General features: G+C 39.1%; 1 protein-coding gene across 1 annotated transcript in view; it reads left to right on the plus strand.

Moving 5' to 3' along the window:
- The window catches only part of vwf (von Willebrand factor), a 197,532-nt gene that overhangs the window by 107,137 nt on the left and 70,537 nt on the right, over positions 1-19,858 (plus strand). Inside the window, exons 28-34 of the mRNA XM_062981993.1 lie at positions 2,312-3,627; positions 4,595-4,714; positions 6,814-6,957; positions 11,312-11,455; positions 12,888-13,049; positions 16,131-16,174; positions 19,545-19,722. Coding sequence (XP_062838063.1) covers positions 2,312-3,627; positions 4,595-4,714; positions 6,814-6,957; positions 11,312-11,455; positions 12,888-13,049; positions 16,131-16,174; positions 19,545-19,722 — 2,108 coding nt within the window. The remainder of the gene's footprint in view (positions 1-2,311; positions 3,628-4,594; positions 4,715-6,813; positions 6,958-11,311; positions 11,456-12,887; positions 13,050-16,130; positions 16,175-19,544; positions 19,723-19,858) is intronic.

Genomic DNA, 19,858 nt, shown 5'->3' on the forward strand with positions numbered 1-19,858 from the left:
TAGTGCCTCAAATGTTAGTCTCTTTTCTGGTTGTATTTGACCTGCTAATTCCAATAATGGCACCAGTTTCCCCCATTCAACTCTAGTCTATATATATAAAAATGTAATGTGTGTTTTATTATGGAGTAAACAACAAAACCACTGAACCAAATCACACCAAATTTGGCCACAAAAGACATAGTCATCCAAAATATGTCTTTCAAACAAAAACAAAAAACCCTAGAAAAATAAAGTACAAATTAGAGGACCAAGAAAAGCCATTTTTTCCCCTAGCTGCCAGTCAGAAGGGTAGGTCCTGCCCACTTCGTCTCATAGCAACCCACTCAGCAACAATGGAGCTCAGGGCTTCTTCAGTCAGGCCTCTTCCACACTGCCTATAAAATACAGATTATCTGATTTGAACTGGATTATATGGCAGTGTAGACTCAAGGCCCTACCACACATCTATATAACCCTGAATGTCAAGGCATGATAATCTACAGCAGTGGTTCCCAAACTTATTTGGCCTGCCGCCACTTGGCTTATACTTGAGTCAATGATTTCCCAGTTTTTTTGTGGTAAAATTAGATGCCTCGGCTTATATTCGGGTCGGCTTATATTTGAGTATATATGGTACATACAAACACTGACTTTTATTATATATAGAGAGAGATAGAGATATAGAGATAGAGATATAGGTGCCAGAAGCAAATTGGGAATACAGCTGTAATGTATTAAAAAAACCCACAAAGTAAAATACTTGGCATTATACTGAATTTCCTTTGACCAGGAAGCTGGCCACTTCAGGTGCCTCTGATGTTGCTGTAAGAAGGTCCTCCATTGTGCATGTGGCAGGGCTCAGACTGCATTATAGTTTGCTCTACTCCACATTCGCGGAATTCACTTTATAGCCCCATTTCTTAATATTGACTCTGCATCTTGTGGTACCAGAGCGCAGTCTGTTCAGTGCCTTCCAAGTCGCCCAGTCTTCTGTGTGCTCAGGAGGGAGTTTCTCATCTGGTATTAGCCACCGATTGAGGTTTTGGGTTTTAACCTGCCACTTTTGGATTTTCTCTTGCTGAGATATTCCTGAGAGTATCTCTTGGATCTTAGGAAGCTGTTTATGTTTTAAGTCATTGACATGCTGGCTGATATCCGAACAGAAGATGGGCTGGAGATTTTAATACTTTCGTCCTTTCACTGCTGGCTGATACTTCCTGATGGATATCAGGTGGTACAATACCAGCTAAACAGTATAATTTCTCCAGCGGTGTTGGGTGTAGACATCCTGTGATAATTCGGCATGTCTCATTGAGAGAGCCACATTCACTGTTTTAATGTGGTAAGATGTATTCCATACTGGGCATGCGTAGTCAGTATCAAAGTGCAAGGGCAGATGTCTTCATTGTGATCCCCAGGATGTGCCAGTCAGCTTTCATATGATATTATTTCTAGCACGCACTTTTTGATAGTCAAGCAATGCTTCTTGTAAGTCAGTGCACAGACTCTAGGGTATCTCCCAGGTATTTGAGTGTTCTGCAATGCTCCAGGGGATTATCTCACAGGTAATGTTCACAGCTTGAGATGCTTGTCTGTTCTTAAAATGCACATGTCTACATTTTAGATGGATTAGGAATCAGCTTGTTTTCCCTGTAATAGGCAGTAAAGGCACCTAAAGCTTCGGAGAGCTTCTGTTCAACCATTTCAAAGCTCCCTGTTAGAGCAGTGATGGCACGATGGTCAGCATAGATGAAACTCTCTGTCCCTTCTGGCAGTGGTTGATCATTTGTGTAAATGTTCAGCATTGATGGAGCAACCACACTCCCCTGAGGCAGGCCGTTCTTCTGTTTTTGCCGTCTGCTTCTCTGACCCTGGAACTCAACAAAAAGCTCCTGTTTTGTAGCAGATTTCTTAGGAAGCGGGTGAGATGGTAATTCTTTGTGATATTATACATTTTTCTCAGGAGGAGGCAATGATTTACAGTATTATAAGCTGCTGACAGGTCTATGAAGATAGCTCTTTTGCATAGAAAGGGTATCTTTAAACCAAGATCAAACCATGTGCCATGACACAATGCTATGGAATTCTAGGGACATGTGAAAGGTAACAAACCTCAGTTTTATTCTTGACAAGTAGTTATACAACAAAACTGAGTAAATTACAGCCGACACATAAGCTGAAGTTGATTTTTCATGAAAGAACAGCCTATGTAGCAAATGAAAAGAAGCTTTATCTAAAAATTATCTTGGTATGAATTGTAGTGGTTTTCAAATGATATACTGCTGTTAAAGTTGGTGGTTTTTAACTGTAGCTTTTGATGTTTTTTTTCTAGTCATTGTGTGGGACAAAACTTGACATGTCACGCATGCAGTCCAAAAGAAAGTGCTGAAATCCTTCCCACCACCACAATTGCTCCAGAAGATGAGATGATATATGAATATTCATGCAGCAAAATGATGGACCTTGCCTTCTTAATTGATGGTTCCAGTAGAATTTCTGAGAGTGATTTTGAACAGCTCAAAGCATTCATAATTAGCACCATGGAAAAACTCCACATCTCTCAAAAAAGAATTCGCCTGTCAATCTTGGAATATCGTACTGGTTCACATATTTACCTTGGGCTAAAAGATGTCAAAAAGCAATCTCAAATGAGGAGAATTGTCCAAAATATAAAATACACTGGTGGAGATGTTGCCTCTGCAACGGAAGTACTTAAATATGTAGTATTCCATGTGTTTGGGAAGGCTCCCAGGACAAATGCTGCTAGAATGGCTGTGTTATTTACAGCTAGCAAAGATCCAAAGAGAGTTCAGACTATCTTCCCACTTCTGAAAAAGAAAAAGATTATTGTAATACCGGTTGGACTTGGACCACACATAAGCATTGAGCAAATTCGACAAATTGAAAATCAGTCACCTGAGAACAAGGCCTTTATAATGAACAGTGTAGTTGAGTTAAGAGAACACCGAGATGAAATAATTGACTACTTTTGTGGTCTTGTGCCTGAAATAAGTTCTGTATTTACTACACCCAACCCTGCTGCAACTCTTCCTACAGCGACAGTACCTGGAGTACGAGAGGCAATCCCAACAGCCTTTACTTACATTCACAAAACAATCAACATTGCTTTTTTAATTGAAGGTTCTGACAAAGTTGGTAGGGAGAATTTCAATTTGGTTAAAGAATTTATTATTCGCACAATCAAAGAAATGAATATGGAACAAGAAACCATTTACATTATGATACTACAGTACTCATTCACAGTCACGGTTGAGTATTCTTTCAATGAATTGCAGTCAAAGGAAGACCTGATTAAAACAGTGAGGGAAATTAAATATCGTGGAGGGAATGCCACCAACACTGGAAAGGCTTTAAATTTTATCACCGAACAAACCTCGACTACAAGCCGTAGAGGAAAACGGCAAGCACCAGAGTTTGTTTACATGGTGACTTCAAACTCTGCCACAGATACCGTCTCTCGCCTACCTCATGATATCAACCTTATTCCTATTGGTATAGCTCCTAATGTGAATATCCAAGAACTGCAACAGTTAAGTCAGCCGCACACACCAATAATCCTGGACGGGTATAATAAACTCCTGCAAGAAGGGCCTGACTTGGTATTAAAAACATGTTGCTCAAGAGAAGGTAATAGCTTTCTTTTCATCTAGTGATAAGGATATGAATTCTGTTATGAATATCTAGTAATTGTCTTGAGAAATGTTAACACAATTCTTTCTGCCACAATTTTAAATGTCTAGACATTTGGGCAAGAGCTATGGATTGATTGGTGACATGTTAATATTTGTGTTGCCATAATATTATTTTGTCTGCTATTCTAGCTAGTCAAACAGGTATATGCTTTCAAAGTCAAAAACTATTCTGACTCAAGGTCATAGCTGGATATGGGAAATTCTCAACCTTCTACCTTGATCCCATCTACACTGAACTAGAATGCAGCGTAGGGGCGCATTATCATGAGATATCTAAATGCACAGATATGGAAACTGCCTTCGGGATTGCCTTTTTTTTTTTTTACTATTTTAAAGCCTAGACTGCCAGTCCACTTCTGTGGACTTAAGCAGCCCATGGAGGAGGGATGGTGGTGTCACCCCCCCCTCTTTTTAGGCTTTAAAATAGTAAAAATAGGCTCTTTACTGAGCCTGATGGCTCCACCTTGCTCCATTACCCTTCTAAATGATGCCATGGAGCTTTCAAGAGAGGAGGGGAGATGCATCATTTGGAGGCGCATCGCAGCAAGGAGAAACCTCCAGACTTGGTAAAGAGCTTCTGTTTACTATTGTAAAGCCTAAAAAGGCAATGAGGGAGGACAGGGGGTTGGTGGCTTTTTAAAATACAAATTTCACACACATTTGGACCAGTATAGAAGGACCCTGAGTGCCTATCATTACACTGCCACAGAGTCTTTACCAGTTATAAATTACATAGAAGCAATTTCTTAGATTTGAAAAAGAAATTATTAAAAGTGTCATTTTATTGTTTCTCTGGGGGGGGGGGGGAAGCGTTATTTAAACAAATTGTATTTCTCTGTGAAGATTCAACTTTGTCTGGTAGTTGATCAGTAAACAAAATATATATGCATTTGTACTCTTAGGAACCTGCAACAAACCAATGGATGTGATATTTCTTCTGGATGGAAGCCCCAATGTTGATGAATCACAGTTTGAGAAAATGAAACGTTTTGTGAAAGCATTTATTGAACACACTGATATTGGTGAGCCTTGCATATTTACTGCATTGTTTTCGTGATTTAAAACTGGTGTTCAGTTTCTTCAGGAGATACGTGGTATCCTGAAAGCACTTTTAAAAATGATTTTCCAAACTAGTAATCAAAAATTCTATACTAGGGAAATGCAAACTGTGTATAAGAAAAAGCTGGAATCTACCACTACTACTCAAACTGAGTAAATTTACCTTATTTATTTTGCATAACATGCTTTGCTTCTCCTAGGCATAGAGAAAATTGAAGATAAAACATTAGAAGATCAAATTTGAAATTCTTGGTTAATCTAATTAATGTAGTTACTTTGTTTCCCAAGGTTATAACACTGTAGGATGACACAATCTGTGGGCATTCAAATTTTATACTCCAAGCATTTCAAACTATTCCTATGGGTGCATCTACTGAAGAATTAATGCAATTTGACATCATTTTGACTGCTATGGCTCAATTATCATGGAATTTGGAATTTGGTGAGGCACCAGCACTCTTTGGCAGACCAAGCTAAAGACTTTGTAAAACTACAGTTCCATTACAGTTGATGTCAAATTGTACAGTATACGAGGGTTATCCAGAAAGTAGATTACGTTTTGGAATTAAAAATGAACAAAGTACAGGAGAAAACTTTTACCATATGCAGTTGAAAGCCACACCCAAATACCACTTCTCAACATAGTTGCCATTAGGCACTTATCATAGCGATGAATGAGCTTTGCAACTCATTCCCCACAAAACGCTGCTGCTTGCATCCTCAACCAACCGGTCACCCCTTTCCGCAGCTGCGCATTGTCACCAAAACGCTGCGTTGCCAGCCACGCCCCCATTGTTGGATACAAGTGGTTGAGGACGCAAGCGGCAGAGTTTTGTGGGGAAGGAGTTGCAAGGCTGCATTTAGCATTTCTTCTGTTGTAACAATGGAAGAATAAAACATAAAACCATAAAACAAAGCACACACCCATATTAGAGTTGAATAATATAGAGGTACTCTTCTTGCACCACATTCTGAAGAAAGACATTTGTGCACCACCATCATCTTCTTCACTACAGCCTCTTTGTCTATGACTGAACTACTGTATTTAAGATATTGTAAGATGCCATCAGTTATAAGGCTGCATCTGCACTGCAATTTAATGCAGTGTTGGAAATGCACACAGACTAATAGGATTTAACCAGGCAAAGCCAATTAATCCAACTTGACCCTAGGTTAAATCCCCCCAGTAAAGGTCCAAGTTATTTTGGAAGATCTAGGCCTTTTCCGGTGCTTCAGCACTAGGAAATACCATTTTGAGCACCATCCATGGCCCAATATCTTGTCCCCATGGCCACCCTGCACTCTTCAAATTCAGGTAGCCTGGAGATGTGAGATGGCCATACCTTCCTGCCCCTGACACTCCCATTCCCAAAAAAAAAAAAAAAAAACCTACAGAAAATCATCCCTTCCAAGTTGAGCATCCCTTATCTGGAATTTGAAATACTCCCAAATTAAAAGTGGTCCACATGGGTGGTTGAGATATTGATGTCTTTGCTTTGTAATGGTTCAATCTACACAAACTTTTTTCATGCACAAAATTATTAAAAATGTTGTATAAATTTACTTTTAGGCTATACGTGTAAGCTATATATGAAACCTAATGGATCTCATGTGTGTACTTGGGTCCTATCTCTAAGTCTTGTCATTATATATGTATATACAAACATTCCAAAATAATGAAAATGGATCCAAACATTTTGGATAAGGAATATTCAACCTCTAGTAACGTAGTAGTTTAGCCCAGGTCTAGAATGTGAAAGAATAACTCTATCATCAGTTGGATGGGAATTTTCCTATCTCCATGATTTGGCAAAATGTTCATTGGGATCCATTAAAACATCTCAAAGTAAGTTGAAGAAAATAGTATGTCTCTGATTGTCTGTTACCACATTCTGTTTACAGCAATAGATGGACATAGAACCATATGTGGAATCTCAGAAAGCCTCTTGGTAACAATAGTTGTTGTAGGCTAGATTTGACTTCTGAAACAGTTTTGGCAGTATTACTTGTACAATTCAGGCACTCTTAAGATCCATTGTGTTAATCTTTTATAATTCTCCAGGCCATACAGCAATTCAGGTGGCTGTTCTTCAGTATGGAAATGTCAATACTTTGGAAATGTCATGGAAAGTACCCCAAGAGAAGGCAAATCTGTTGTCTATAGTGAGTGCAATACATCGAAGAGACCAAGGCCCTGGCCAACTAGGTAAGTGATGGCTGAGTTTGGTCTTAAGGGACTATATTCCAGTTCTCTCCTAAGAAGATTTATTGGGCTGACTTTAAAATAAACACTCCCCCTCCATTTTTATAATCCACATATGAAGGATCTGAAGCCCTGGGGCTGAACCTGGTTCTCCTACAGTCTTAGTGGGCTTCCTCAAATGACTATACTAGGCTTCCCATGGGAATATTGCTTATGCAATTCCAGATAGTGAAGCAAACCTATTGGATGGCTTCCATGAGGTCTCGGTGTTACTTAAGGTCTGACTGCCCCTCACTAGAACCCTTCACGTTCTGAATGCTATTCAGCTGTTTCACATTGATGTCTTTTAGGATACCTAGTTCTTAAACAAAACAAAATTAGATACGGTTTGAGCATCCCTTAACTGGAAATTTGCAATCTATAATGCTTCCAGATCCAAAATACAGATTCACAGATTCTACAAAATTCATTTCCCACCCAACACTTGATGTCCATCCAACCATAGATCCAGTATAGAGAACACTCCCGCCTCAAATTTCCCAAAAGGTGCTCACCAATCTTAATTCTGCATCAGTTTTCACACTATCTGCAAAACACAGGAAGCAAAGCTATTTCTTAGCAACCTGGCCCCATCAAACCATTTACAATGGTACATAGGCCATACTGCAGAGTCTTTAAAATGTCTTTTTAATTTAGGGACATGCAATACTGTATCAGGTATTCAACTGGATGGGCCAGTCCAGATACAGATCTCCCCATATGCAGAACTCTAAGGTCTCTTTAGTTGCTTGTTATGTAAGCTTCTCAAAGCTACCTTGTTTAATCTATGAAAAAATAGCAGTGTTCAACCTGTGCCTTAAAACAATTTCTTTTTTTAATTTAGAGAATTTTTACCCCACTTCTCAGCGATAAAGATGTTCAAACCAGCTAACAAAATATTAATTTGCCTCCAGGCTTCTAATGTAAAAAAGGTTTTCCCTGACATTAAGTCCAGTCATGTCCGACTCTGGGGGTTGGTGCTCATCTCCATTTCTAGGCCGAAGAGCCAGCATTGTTCGTAGACACCTCCAAGGTCATGTGGCCAGCATGACTGCATGGAGCACCGTTACCTTCCCGCCGGAGCGGTACTCACATTGGCATGTTTTCGAACTGCTAGGTTGGCAGAAGCTGGAGCTAACAGCGGCCACTCCCGCCACTCCCAGGGTTTGAACCTGGGACCTTTCGGTCTGCAAGTTCAGCAGCTCAGTGCTTTAACACACTTCGCCATAATAATAATTGTACATAAGCCCAATTATTACATGAAGATTACATAAGACATAATGTTGTTGTGTCTTGCTGGCTGCCTTCTTCCCAGTCAGTGCCCAGAGGAATAAAATGCTTCAATTGTGAATAGTTCTCGACTCAACTCTGGAACTCCCTACTCAGGGAAGCCAGAATGGCCCCATTCCTGCTATCCTTCCAGCAGCAGACTAAAACGTTTTTATTCAGGCAGGCTTTTAAAGGATCTCCACTGTTTATTTTTAATATGGTTAATATTTAATTCTATTTTAATGTTTCTATCCTTTTTGGTTTTAAATTGTATTGCATTGGTTTTATTGTTAGCCTCTTTGAGTCTCTTTTCTGGAGAGAAAAAGCAGGGTATACATTGTTGTTGTTGTTGTTGTTCTTGTTGGATTGCTGTCAGTTTTCCAGGCTGCATGGCTATGTTCCAGAAGCATTATCTCCTGACGTTTCGCCCACATCTATGGCAGGCATCCTCAGAGGTTGTGAGATCTGAGGATGTGGGTGAAACGTCAGTAGAGAATGCTTCTGGAACATGGCCATACAGCCCAGAAAACTCGCAGCAACCCAGTGATTTTGGCCATGAAAGCCTTCGACAACATGTTGTTGGTGTTGCTATTGTTGTTGTTGTTATTCTAAACACAAGTAGAATCTCAATAACAATCCCACAAGGTTAGATAGAACAAACAGATAATGATATTCAATTTACATTTTGTCAAAATTTGATATGTTCTATTTTCTTAACCTTACCAATTCCACACTTAACTTCCACTTATGTCCAACAATTTTTCTCACCTCCCCACCCCCACCCTCCAGGAACAGTTGTATCCTTAATTAAAGTGTTATTTTAATTGACCAGTCATGAAGAGAGTATGATTTAATTCTTTATCTTTTCTTTTTCCTTTTACACTAACTGTCATAATTCCCCATTTCGAGTCTTAATTTTTCTTGAAATGACCCTTTGTGTATTTAATTCTCCTTTTGAAATCCTGGAGCATGAAGTCAGCTAAATATTCAAACCATTTCAAAAATTCACACTTTCTATGCTCTTTCTAGCCAAATTCCACCATATTTGCCAACATAATTTTGATGTTGGTTCTATGGGCTAATTTAAGTGGGGTTCTATACCATTTGGTCAATATTTTCAGTTGTGTTTCTGTGGTCCTTATATATTCATTTTTTATTAAGTTAATCCAGTGTTCAGTGTCTATCTCGCTGCAGTTTAGATCATCTTTCCATATCTTGACCAATATTTGTTTCAGTTTATATTGTTTTTTATGAAACCCATCAAACCTTTCTCCTTCTCTAATTTCCACTTTAAATTTGGATCAAAATCTGTTTCTGGATGTTCCTTTCTCCTCTGGTCTATAATCCTATGTTTCAAATCTTTCCATAAAAGCCAGTTACGTTGTCCACATTTGTCCTTTATTGTCTTCCAATCTTTAATTGTCCTTTCTTCATTTAAGAGGTCGCCAATCAACCTCTTTTTGCTTTGTTTTAAATTTATTATCACTTTGCCGAATAGCTGTTCATTTTTGTTGTCTAAAATCCCTACTTTGGATTGCTATGAGCTTTCCAGGCTGTATGGCCATGTTCCAGAAGCATTCTCTCCTGATATTTTGCTCACTTCTATGGCAGGCATCCTCAGAGGTTTTCAGGTCTGTTGCAAACTAAGCAAGTGGGGTTTATATATCTGTGGAATGTCCAGGGTGGGAGAAAGAACTCTTGTCTGTTTGATGCAAATGTGAATGTTGCAATTGGCCAGCTTGATTAGCACTGAATAGCCTTGCAGCTTCAACATACATCTACTTTATTAATTGGGAATTTGCTTTGCCATTTTTCCAACATTCCACCACCACCATCATCACCACCACCATCAACTTCAAATTATGCTTTTCACTTCTTGGTATTGACAACACTTCAGCCAATTTTCCATCTGTGTGACCTGATTCCATTCTGGTCACTCAAGCTTTACCACCATTATAACACCTGACAAAACATCATGCCAGATTCATTATCATTGTGTATCTGGATTACGCCATAGAGTTCTCGCGTTCAAGTGGCATCTGACAATATGACAGTAATCTATTATATCCACACACAATGAGGCACTCACCCATCTACTCTTCTTGAGCTCATGAGGGCTCTGTGGAATTGGTTTGCCCAAAAGCAGATTCTCCGTGTAGCTGTGCACCTGTCTGAAATGGACAATGTGCACCTGTATGGAGCAAACATTGTATATTCTAAAATAATATGAGAAAGTGAACAAAACAATACAAAGATCTAAAGAATGACTTACAATTGCCATCACTGAAAAGTGCTCAGAGCAGCTTTCATCCTGAGCTTTCACCTCCCATCTAGTCCAAGCCACGAATTTACTGGACATTTGACTACTCTGTTATGAGAAGCAAGTTCAGAAAGGGGGGGGGGGGAATGCAGCACCTCCTGCAGAGTCATACCAAGCAGAGAGGATTTTTTTTTAAAAAAAATACCCAAAGTATTCAAATACACCATTTTTAAGATACAGGAATTGTGGTCGCTATAAATTTTGCAAACAAGTATGTTTGACAGCTACTCCAAACAAACTTTCCTCTTTAGATAAACATCTGTTCTGGCATAACTTGTTTGGTTTTATGAAATATGCACTAAAACTCCTGAGGACAAGAGGCATTTTTATCCCTTGAATTTCTTTGAATTCTCACTGAGTCAGAAAGATTTAGACAGATGATGTCAAGTTTTTTTAATCTCCCTGGATGAGGATTAAAGAACAAATAGTTTACTAATTGTAGCATACTGTCTTGATAATGTCTTTTTTGGTGGTAAGGTTTTTGATTGTTTCTTCCCACTGGATGTCACTATAGTTGCATTTAAGGTATTTGGCTCTACATGGTGTTCTTTAAATAATCTATGTTTAAAAAGTTCTCTTCTTTCTTTTCCAGTTTTAAGCCAATTTCCTATACACTATTATTAATCTGCTTGTGATTTTACTTCATTTGTGGAGCTACTACGCTGAGCAGGTGGTTGGACTCAGTGGTCCAATTATAAGATTTAAAGTATTTTTTTCTTTCATTTTTAGGGAAAGTGATAGACTTCACAGTGCAGCATGCCATTTCTGAAATCAACGGAGGTCGGCCCAATGCTTCCAAAGCAATAGTGATTTTCATATCAGATACATCTCAAGACTCTGTCAACACTGCTGCATATTCTGCGAGAGTGAATAGTAAATTCTGTTAATCTATTTTATTTATATTTTCTTATTGTATTTTGTGAGTAACTCTGATGTGTGAGATAGAGAAGGGGTGAAGAAACGGTAGCCTCCCTGGTGTATTGGGATGCAATTCCCAGTTTTTGACCAGCTTTTAGAAATAAAATTCCACCACATGTAGTGGGAAATGTCTTCTTACCCCATTACGCAGATGGCAATAATTTGTTGCTAGTTCCCAGAATTCCCCATAAGATCTTGAGATGGAATGAAGTCTCCCTTCATTCCATCTCAAGATCTTATAAGGTATTCTGGGAATCTTCTAATACAATACAATACAATACAATACAATACAATACAATACAATACAATACAATACAATACAATATCCTGTTGGTGTATTTTATTATTCAGTTATCTAAAGTGTTGTATTATACTTTTTAATTCTTATCAGGCCATCATCAGAGGGAGGTTATTAAAATTAAAATGAGTGAAGGTCTGTTGTGCTGTTGGGATTCCTTCGTATTTTACTTTTGCACTAATGAATCAGGACCATACAAAATGTGCATATTTATTATTTGTTTAAAAAAATATGTGTGATTAAAAGGTGAAGGTGTTGAGTTTGGGTGGTGGTATAGATGTAAACCTGCCAGTTGCTTAATCATGGTGCAACAATTAGGAATTGGTTAGAAGACCTCTATGTTAAAAGAACCAGTTTGCTCTTGTTGAGCATAACTATGACTATTTCACTGGCAGCAACATTAACAATTATTAGGACTAATTAGCTTTATCGTGATTTGAAATGAGCTTCAGAAAGTGGTTAGATGTGGTTTCTCGTTAGACCTACACTTGTGGCTTCCATACCTTCCACTAGAATAGATGAAGCAAAGGGAGTTTGTTATACCATGCCCTGTTCCTGATTGATTAAATGGGGATCAACAGATGGTAGCCTTGTGTCTAGACTACATATATTAACATTGTTTAGTTGTTTCTAATTTTGAAATTTTGTGAGCATTTCAACTATTATTCAACTATTAGGTATTATTTATGCCCTAAATCAAATGACAAGTTATTGCTAGCACTTCATACTGCAGCTTTTTGCAGCACCCCAGAATTTGATCAGAATGATTTCTCTATCATCTGGAACACATTTGTGGGATGCACAGGAGACTAAATAGAGGGGGGAAATCCCCTCTCACTTAAGTATCCCCCAGCAAAGTCTGTTGGTTCTGTCCTGTATTTTTCTAAAGTTCTTACAGTAAAATATCTGATCAAAATTATTGTTTGTTTGCTGTGCAACATATTTGCAGGAGGAAATCTATTGGAATTAGGCAAGGAAATAATTATCATTAGCCTGTGAAACCTGCTTTTAATTAGATCATTTTTGTACAATCTGTTGCAATGCAATTTGAAAGTAAGGAGTATTTGAACATAGTAATCTTTTTCTTAGGGATATCATTGCTTCCCATTGGGATTGGAGACAGATACGATGTGAAACAACTACATACTTTAGCTGGGCCATCTGCATCTGACAGGATAATTCAGCTGCAACAGTTTGATGACCTTCTCACCACGGTTATCTTGGGGGAATTTGTCAAGAAACTTTGCACAGGTAAGCTTCACATGTATCCAGAAAATGAAAAACACATCAAAACAATAAAGGCACCCCTCCTCATCTTTACTTTTTCCCATTGCTCAAATTAACTTCAGAAACTGTAGTTCTATTTTCTTTTCCTAGAGATCAGTTACATTATATACTTACTTGAGAAATACTTCATAAATAGAAATGTTTCGGTAAAAGCAGGTCCATTAAGAAGTAACAGTTCCATAAAGAGGAGCTTGCATGTGTTGTCGAAGGCTTTCATGGCCGGGATCACAGGGTTGTTGTATGTTTTCCGGGCTGTATGGCCATGTTCTAGAAGTATTCTCTCCTGATGTTTCACCCACATCAATGGCAGGCATCCTCAGAGGTTGTGAGGTATGGAAAAACTAAGCAAGGAATCTATATCTATATATATAAAAGGGTAATGAAATTTCGGCCTAGGACAAAACGACACATCCCAGAAACACTAAACTTGGCAACACAACCCCTCATCCATGCCTCTACGTTCATACAACAAAAACAAAAGAAAAATAAAGTCCTAATTAGAGGGAGAGGAATAATTGTTTTTATCCAATTGCTGCCAGTTAGAAGGCTAAGCTCCGCCCACTTGATCTCCTAGCAACCCACACAGCCCAGGGGACAGGCAGAGTTAGGCCTCACTTAGGCCTCTTCCACACTGTCTATAAAATACAGATTATCTGATTTTAACTGGATTATATGGCAGTGTAGACTCAAGGCCCTTCCACACAGATATATAACCCATTTATAATCTTATATTATCTGCTATGGACTGGATTATCTTGACTCCACACTGCCATATAATCCACTTCAGTGTGCATTTTATCCAGCTGTGTAGAAGGGGCCTCATATTTCACCACAGCAACGCGTGGCCGGGCACAGCTACTGTTTATATATATCTATTTATATATATCTGTTTATATATAAACATTCCTTGCTTAGTTTTTCCATACCTCACAACCTCTGAGATGCCTGCCATAGATGTGGCCAAAACGTCAGAAGAGAATACTTCTAGAACATGGCCATACAGCCACGAAAACATACAACAACCCTAGGAGTTTTCATGTTTTGCACCTCAGGGAAACAATTGCTCAAGAAGAAAGCAACAACAACTTATTACCCACCTCTCTTTGTGGCTCGAGGAGGAACACAACATTGTTAAAACAAAGAGATAAAGCACTATTAAAATACATATAAACAGATACACAGAGTTAAAGTGCAGGTTAAAATTCACTGACTAAATGCAGATCAAAATTCAAAACTTAGAATTGATTGGATAGGCCTGCTGGAAGAGATGAATTTTCAGTTGAGTCTTAAATTCTGGCAGCTCATATAGCTGTCAGAGTCCTTCTACAGTCTTAGGGTGGCCAATGAAAAGGACCTTTGGGTGATGGTCACCAATCGTGTTCTGGATGGTTGGAGTAGCTGCCCTACAGATAATCTCAGTGTATGGGGAGGATTCTACAGGAGAAGGTGATCCTGTAGGTAACCTGGACCCAAACCATGAAGGGCTTTAAAAGTCAAAACCAACGCTTTGTACTTTGCCCAGAAACTAATTGGCAATCAGTGGAGTGACTGTAGCATAGAAGTGATATGCTCAATCCTAGATGTTCCTGTAACTAGTCTGGCTGCCGTGTTTTGGACTAATTGGAGTTTCCAAACTTGGTATAGATGTAGCCCAATGTAAAGTGCATTGCAGAAGCCTAACCTTGAGATTACCAGCACATGCACTACCAACTTTGTGATCTGCTGGATATGGCTAATTATGGTATCTCTGAACATTCAAAATAATTATCATTACCACCACTACCATTTTCTCTGTTTGGAAACAAAAGGCCACCCAAAAGTAGGGTAATGTTCCTATAGCCAAGGCATTCTGGTTGTCCAGAAGTTACATTTGTAAATTAAAAGAAATAGTGTCTTAACAAAGCCAAACAAACCACCAAACAGCACAGTGACTTTCCAGGACTTGTGTAGGTTAAAAAAAAAATCTAGATCATCTTCACTTATAGAGGAAGCTTTGTTGACTGTAGAGCACAATCAATATCTAGAACAATAGCCCAGGTGTGTAAATGAAAAAAAATTGATTGGTTTGTTGACTCTGCATACTTCATAGCATTATGATTAAAATGAAAAAGAAATGAAATAAGACCAAGAATTCCTTGCAGAGCATCACCCTTCTAAAATTATTTTAGCCCATATCAAAGTTTTCCTGCTACTTCAGATAGGTAAATGTCTAGGTCCCCCAATGGGTCACATAACCTTTCATCCACATAAGGATCAAAAGGATAAGCAGAAAGGAAATTCAAGGACAAAGAAAAAGCAAAGGAAGATGAAGCATAAGTAAAGTCTAACCTGTAAGTGACCATAATCCTATGTGGGACTATGTATGCTTTTTAATTATTTTCATCACTTTATATTAAGGTTATATTGAGAGGTGATGGTAGTAACCTAGGGATATTAGATTATGTGTGCTAAATTAAGTGCCCACAATTCCTATAGCATAAAGGTTACTCCTGCTATTGTCGGTGTATCCCATTGTTTCATAAACAAATCAGAATCTTCTTGTGAACTCCTCAGATTATTGTATCAGTTGCACTGATGCCTGTTCCCACCTTAGCACTACCTTTTTCTGGCAGCCTCAGATACTAGAGGTGCCTATGGAAAGTCCACAAATGGGTATGAGCACAATAGCCTCTTTCACTTATATCCCCTAAAATGGGGATATGTAATCCCCAAGAGATTACACGTTCCTGTGAGAAAAGAGGCCATGGTGCTGGTGGTATTGCTGCTGGTAGAGGATCCCATGCCAGACAGGCTTTGATGGCTAAATATTACCTCTACCATCTGGGATTTAAAATCTATTATCTGCCTCTTAATACCTAGCTCATGTTTTAGGGGATATGAGTGAAAGGGGGCTGTTGTACTCAGGGCCCATTTGTGAGCTTTCCATAAGCATCTGATCTGCCACTGTGTGGACAAAATGCTGGACTATATTGGCCTTTGATTTTATCTAGTAAACTATTGGCTGTTCATGTTCTAGAATACTAATGCTTATGCTTACGTTTTTAGAAACTCTCCAAGAGTGCGTAGATGAAGATGGCAATATAAAGGCAGTAAGTACATATTGCTTAAATGTTGTCTTGCTTTTGGCTAATAGTCTAGAAGAGCTGCATGGCCAACTGGTGTAAAACTGTTGGTGGCAGTGTCAGTGTGGACAGTTAATCAGGTCAAAATGGATCTAATTCAGCTATCCGGATGACTGCAAACCTTAGGATACTGCAACATTTTCTGCAATGTATGGAGTATCCCCTGACTTTGCTTAGTGCAGTGGAAAGTCAAATTAAGGGCAAAAATCCCTGGATATGTAGTAGAAGTTATACAGCATTATGAAGACTGGTTTCAAAATGAGTACCTTTTTACTTACACAAGGAGTACTTTGAGTCTCCTTGTGGAGAGAAAAAATGGGATCTAAATACACATAATAATATTACTTTTTTAAAAACTACTATAGTAAGACAGCATAGTAGAAACCTACTTTGAATTTCTGCTTTGGATCTTGTAGTGCTTCTTTGATTTTTGTGGTGCTTCTTCTTGGGTTCAAAATGTCATTTCTTTTTTTCTTATTCTGATGTGCTCTTTCTCAAAGTTTGAAAGTACAGGCAGTCCCCAAGTTGCAAATATCTGACTTACAAATGACTCATAGTTAAGAAAACGGATGAGACAACAGAAAATGAGAGAAATCTACCCCTAGGCAGGGAAATTCACTCATGAAAGAGTTATCATGGGGAAAGGGTGTCTCAACTGAAGTTTTATCACCAGTCCTTGTTTCCACGAGTCAATTTTTTCAAAATCCAATTTTCAAAGTTGTTTCTAAATGTTGTGTGTGATCAGACACATTCTATATATTTTATATGAATTAGGTCTTCACATCAGCACTTGTACAACCTATATTGTTATAATCATCAATTCCTTGTGGCTCAGAGATTGCTTTGAATCCATTTAGGGAAATGGAACTATAATAACTAAAGTTGTATTATTCATGCAAGATAATATTGGCTGTGAAGCCATTTAAGGATAGCCCTCATATAACAGATTTTCCTGGGCATATTGCAGCTACTAATGCTTTGCCAGCTTAATCTAGGTCCATGGGCCATCCAGTCCAACCCCCTGCCAAGTAGCAGGAAATCGCATTCAAAGCACCCCCGACAGATGGCCATCCAGCCTCTGCTTAAAAGCCTCCAAAGAAGGAGCCTCCACCACACTCCGGGGTAGAGAGTTCCAGTGCCAAACAGCTCTCACAGACCGGAAGTTCTTCCTAATGTTCAGGTGGAATCTCCTTTCCTGTAGTTTGAAGCCATTATTCCGCGCCCTAGTCTGCAGGGCAGCAGAAAACAAGCTTGCTCCCTCCTCCCTATGACTTCCCTTCACGTATTTGTACATGGCTATCATGTCTCCTCTCAGCCTTCTCTTCTGCAAGCTAAACATGCACAGTTCTTTAAGCCGCTCCTCATAGGGCTTGTTCTCCTGACCCTTAATCATTTTAGTTGCCTTCCTCTGGACGCTTTCCAGCTTGTCAACATCTCCCTTCAATTGAGGTGCCCAGAATTGGACACAGTATTCCAGGTGTGGTCTGACCAAGGCAGAATAGAGGGGTAGCATGACTTCCTTGGATCTAGATGCTATACCCCTATTGATGCAGGCCAGAATCCCATTGGCTTTTTTAGCAGCTGCATCACATTGTTGGCTCATGTTTCACTTGTTCTCCACGAGGACTCCAAGGTCTTTTTCGCACACACTGCTGTCAAGCCAGGTGTCCCCCATTCTGTATCTTTGATTTTCATTTTTTTCTGCCAAAGTTAAGTATCTTGCATTTGTCCCTTTTGAACTTCATTTTGTTAGTTTCGGCCCATCTCTCTAGTCTGTCAAGATCATTTTGAATTCTGCTCCTGTCTTCTGGAGTGTTAGCTATCCCTCCCAATTTGGTGTCATCTACAAACTTGATGATCGTGCCTTCTAACCCTTCGTCTAAGTCGTTAATAAAGATGTTGAACAAAACCGGGCCCAGGACAGAACCCTGCGGCACTCCACTCGTGACTTCTTTCCAACCCGCCCTGGGTGCCCCTAGTAGAATTGCGCCACACACAAATGCTTACATGGCTTATAGCTCGAACTGGCCCTGCAGGGAGGCTTCTCTCATGTCCCGTTGAGAGAGGTAAAAATATTTTGTAAGAAGGAGCTTCTTTGTTATCAGTTTTGTTAACTCTGGTATGTCTAAAAAGCCTCCATATATGTTGGACAGTTAAATTGTCAGAGGAGATTTATGAAGGAATACAGTACTTGCTGAACTCCCAACATGGTAAAATTTTCTTGAGGGTAATTGTGCTCAGCCACAAAAATGAATGCATAAATACAAATAACTCAAGGAATGTTGCTCTGAGATGGAACTTGCTCGGGTTTTTTTTTTTTGGTTTTTTTTTGGCATGCTAGAAGAAATGGGTGCTTTGGTTAATGGGCTTTGCATGGGCTTGACCGTTTCATATGGACCATATTATATGGGCTTCTACCCTCTCTCCTTACCTTCTTTATGAAAGGTTTTTTGTTTGTTTGTATGCTACTTAGACTGCTGTTTGATTTCCTAGTGTGCCAGAAACTTTGGTCCACTTGAGATACCCTTTCAATTACCTTTTTCAAATATGCTTTGTTTTTATTATACAGTTCTTCAGTGTTAACAAAATTTTTACCTTTCCCCCAAATGTATAGAGCTGTATATATACACTTTTTAAAATTAAATGACAGGTTATTCCGTACATGCGTGGTATATTGTAGGAGCCCTGGTAGCGAAGTGCGTTAAAGCGCTGAGCTGCTGAACTTGCAGACTGAAAGGTCCCAGGTTCAAATCCCCGGAGCGGCTTGAGCGCCCACTGTTAGCTCCAGCTTCTGCCAACCTAGCAGTTCGAAAACATGCCAATGTGAGTAGATCAATAGGTACCGCTCCAGTGGGAAGGTAACGGCGCTCCATGCAGTCATGCTGGCCACATGACCTTGGAGGTGTCTACAGACAACGCCGGCTCTTTGGCTTAGAAATGAAGATGAGCACCAACCCCCAGAGTCAGACATGACTGGACTTAACATCAGGGGAAACCTTTACCTTTACCTATGGTATATTGTAGTTCTTTTGCCAGTTACTTTTTTGCTTCAACGCTGTCAGAAGGCTCAAAACCTTATGCAGGTGAGTTTGTGGGCCGAATGTTGCTACCCAGCAATACACCACCATTATTTTCATGGTCATAACATCTTGCTTTCTGTTGTTTGATTGTCCAAGATTATTTTAATTGACCAAGGGCTGTATAACCTTACTTGCTAGTCTGAAATTGCAGATCAAAGCCTGGTAGCTACTGAACAAGAACAACCAACAACATTCTTATGCTGACAGATTTTGTTTACATTGACTCCTTTTTTAATATACTGTGTCATTTTGCACAGCCTGGTGACAAATGGACATTGGTGGATCAATGTCACACTGTGACATGCTTACCAGGTGGCTATACAACTTTGGAGAGCCACCGAATTAATTGTGAGAGGATTGCTAGACCAACATGTCAGAACGGACTTCCTGCTGTTAAGATGGAGGAAACCTGTGGTTGCCGTTGGATGTGTCCATGTGAGTACTTCATCTGAGTTATATTTTTAAAAGAAATAATAAATATCGTATAGAATTTGCTTTGATGTGTGATTTATAAATTCAAATGAAAAGTTATGATTTGTAGAGAAATTAAAATAATTTTCATAACAAGAAG

The sequence above is a fragment of the Anolis carolinensis genome, chromosome 5 (genome assembly GCF_035594765.1).
Source record: "Anolis carolinensis isolate JA03-04 chromosome 5, rAnoCar3.1.pri, whole genome shotgun sequence".
NCBI classification, from domain to species: domain Eukaryota; kingdom Metazoa; phylum Chordata; class Lepidosauria; order Squamata; family Dactyloidae; genus Anolis; species Anolis carolinensis.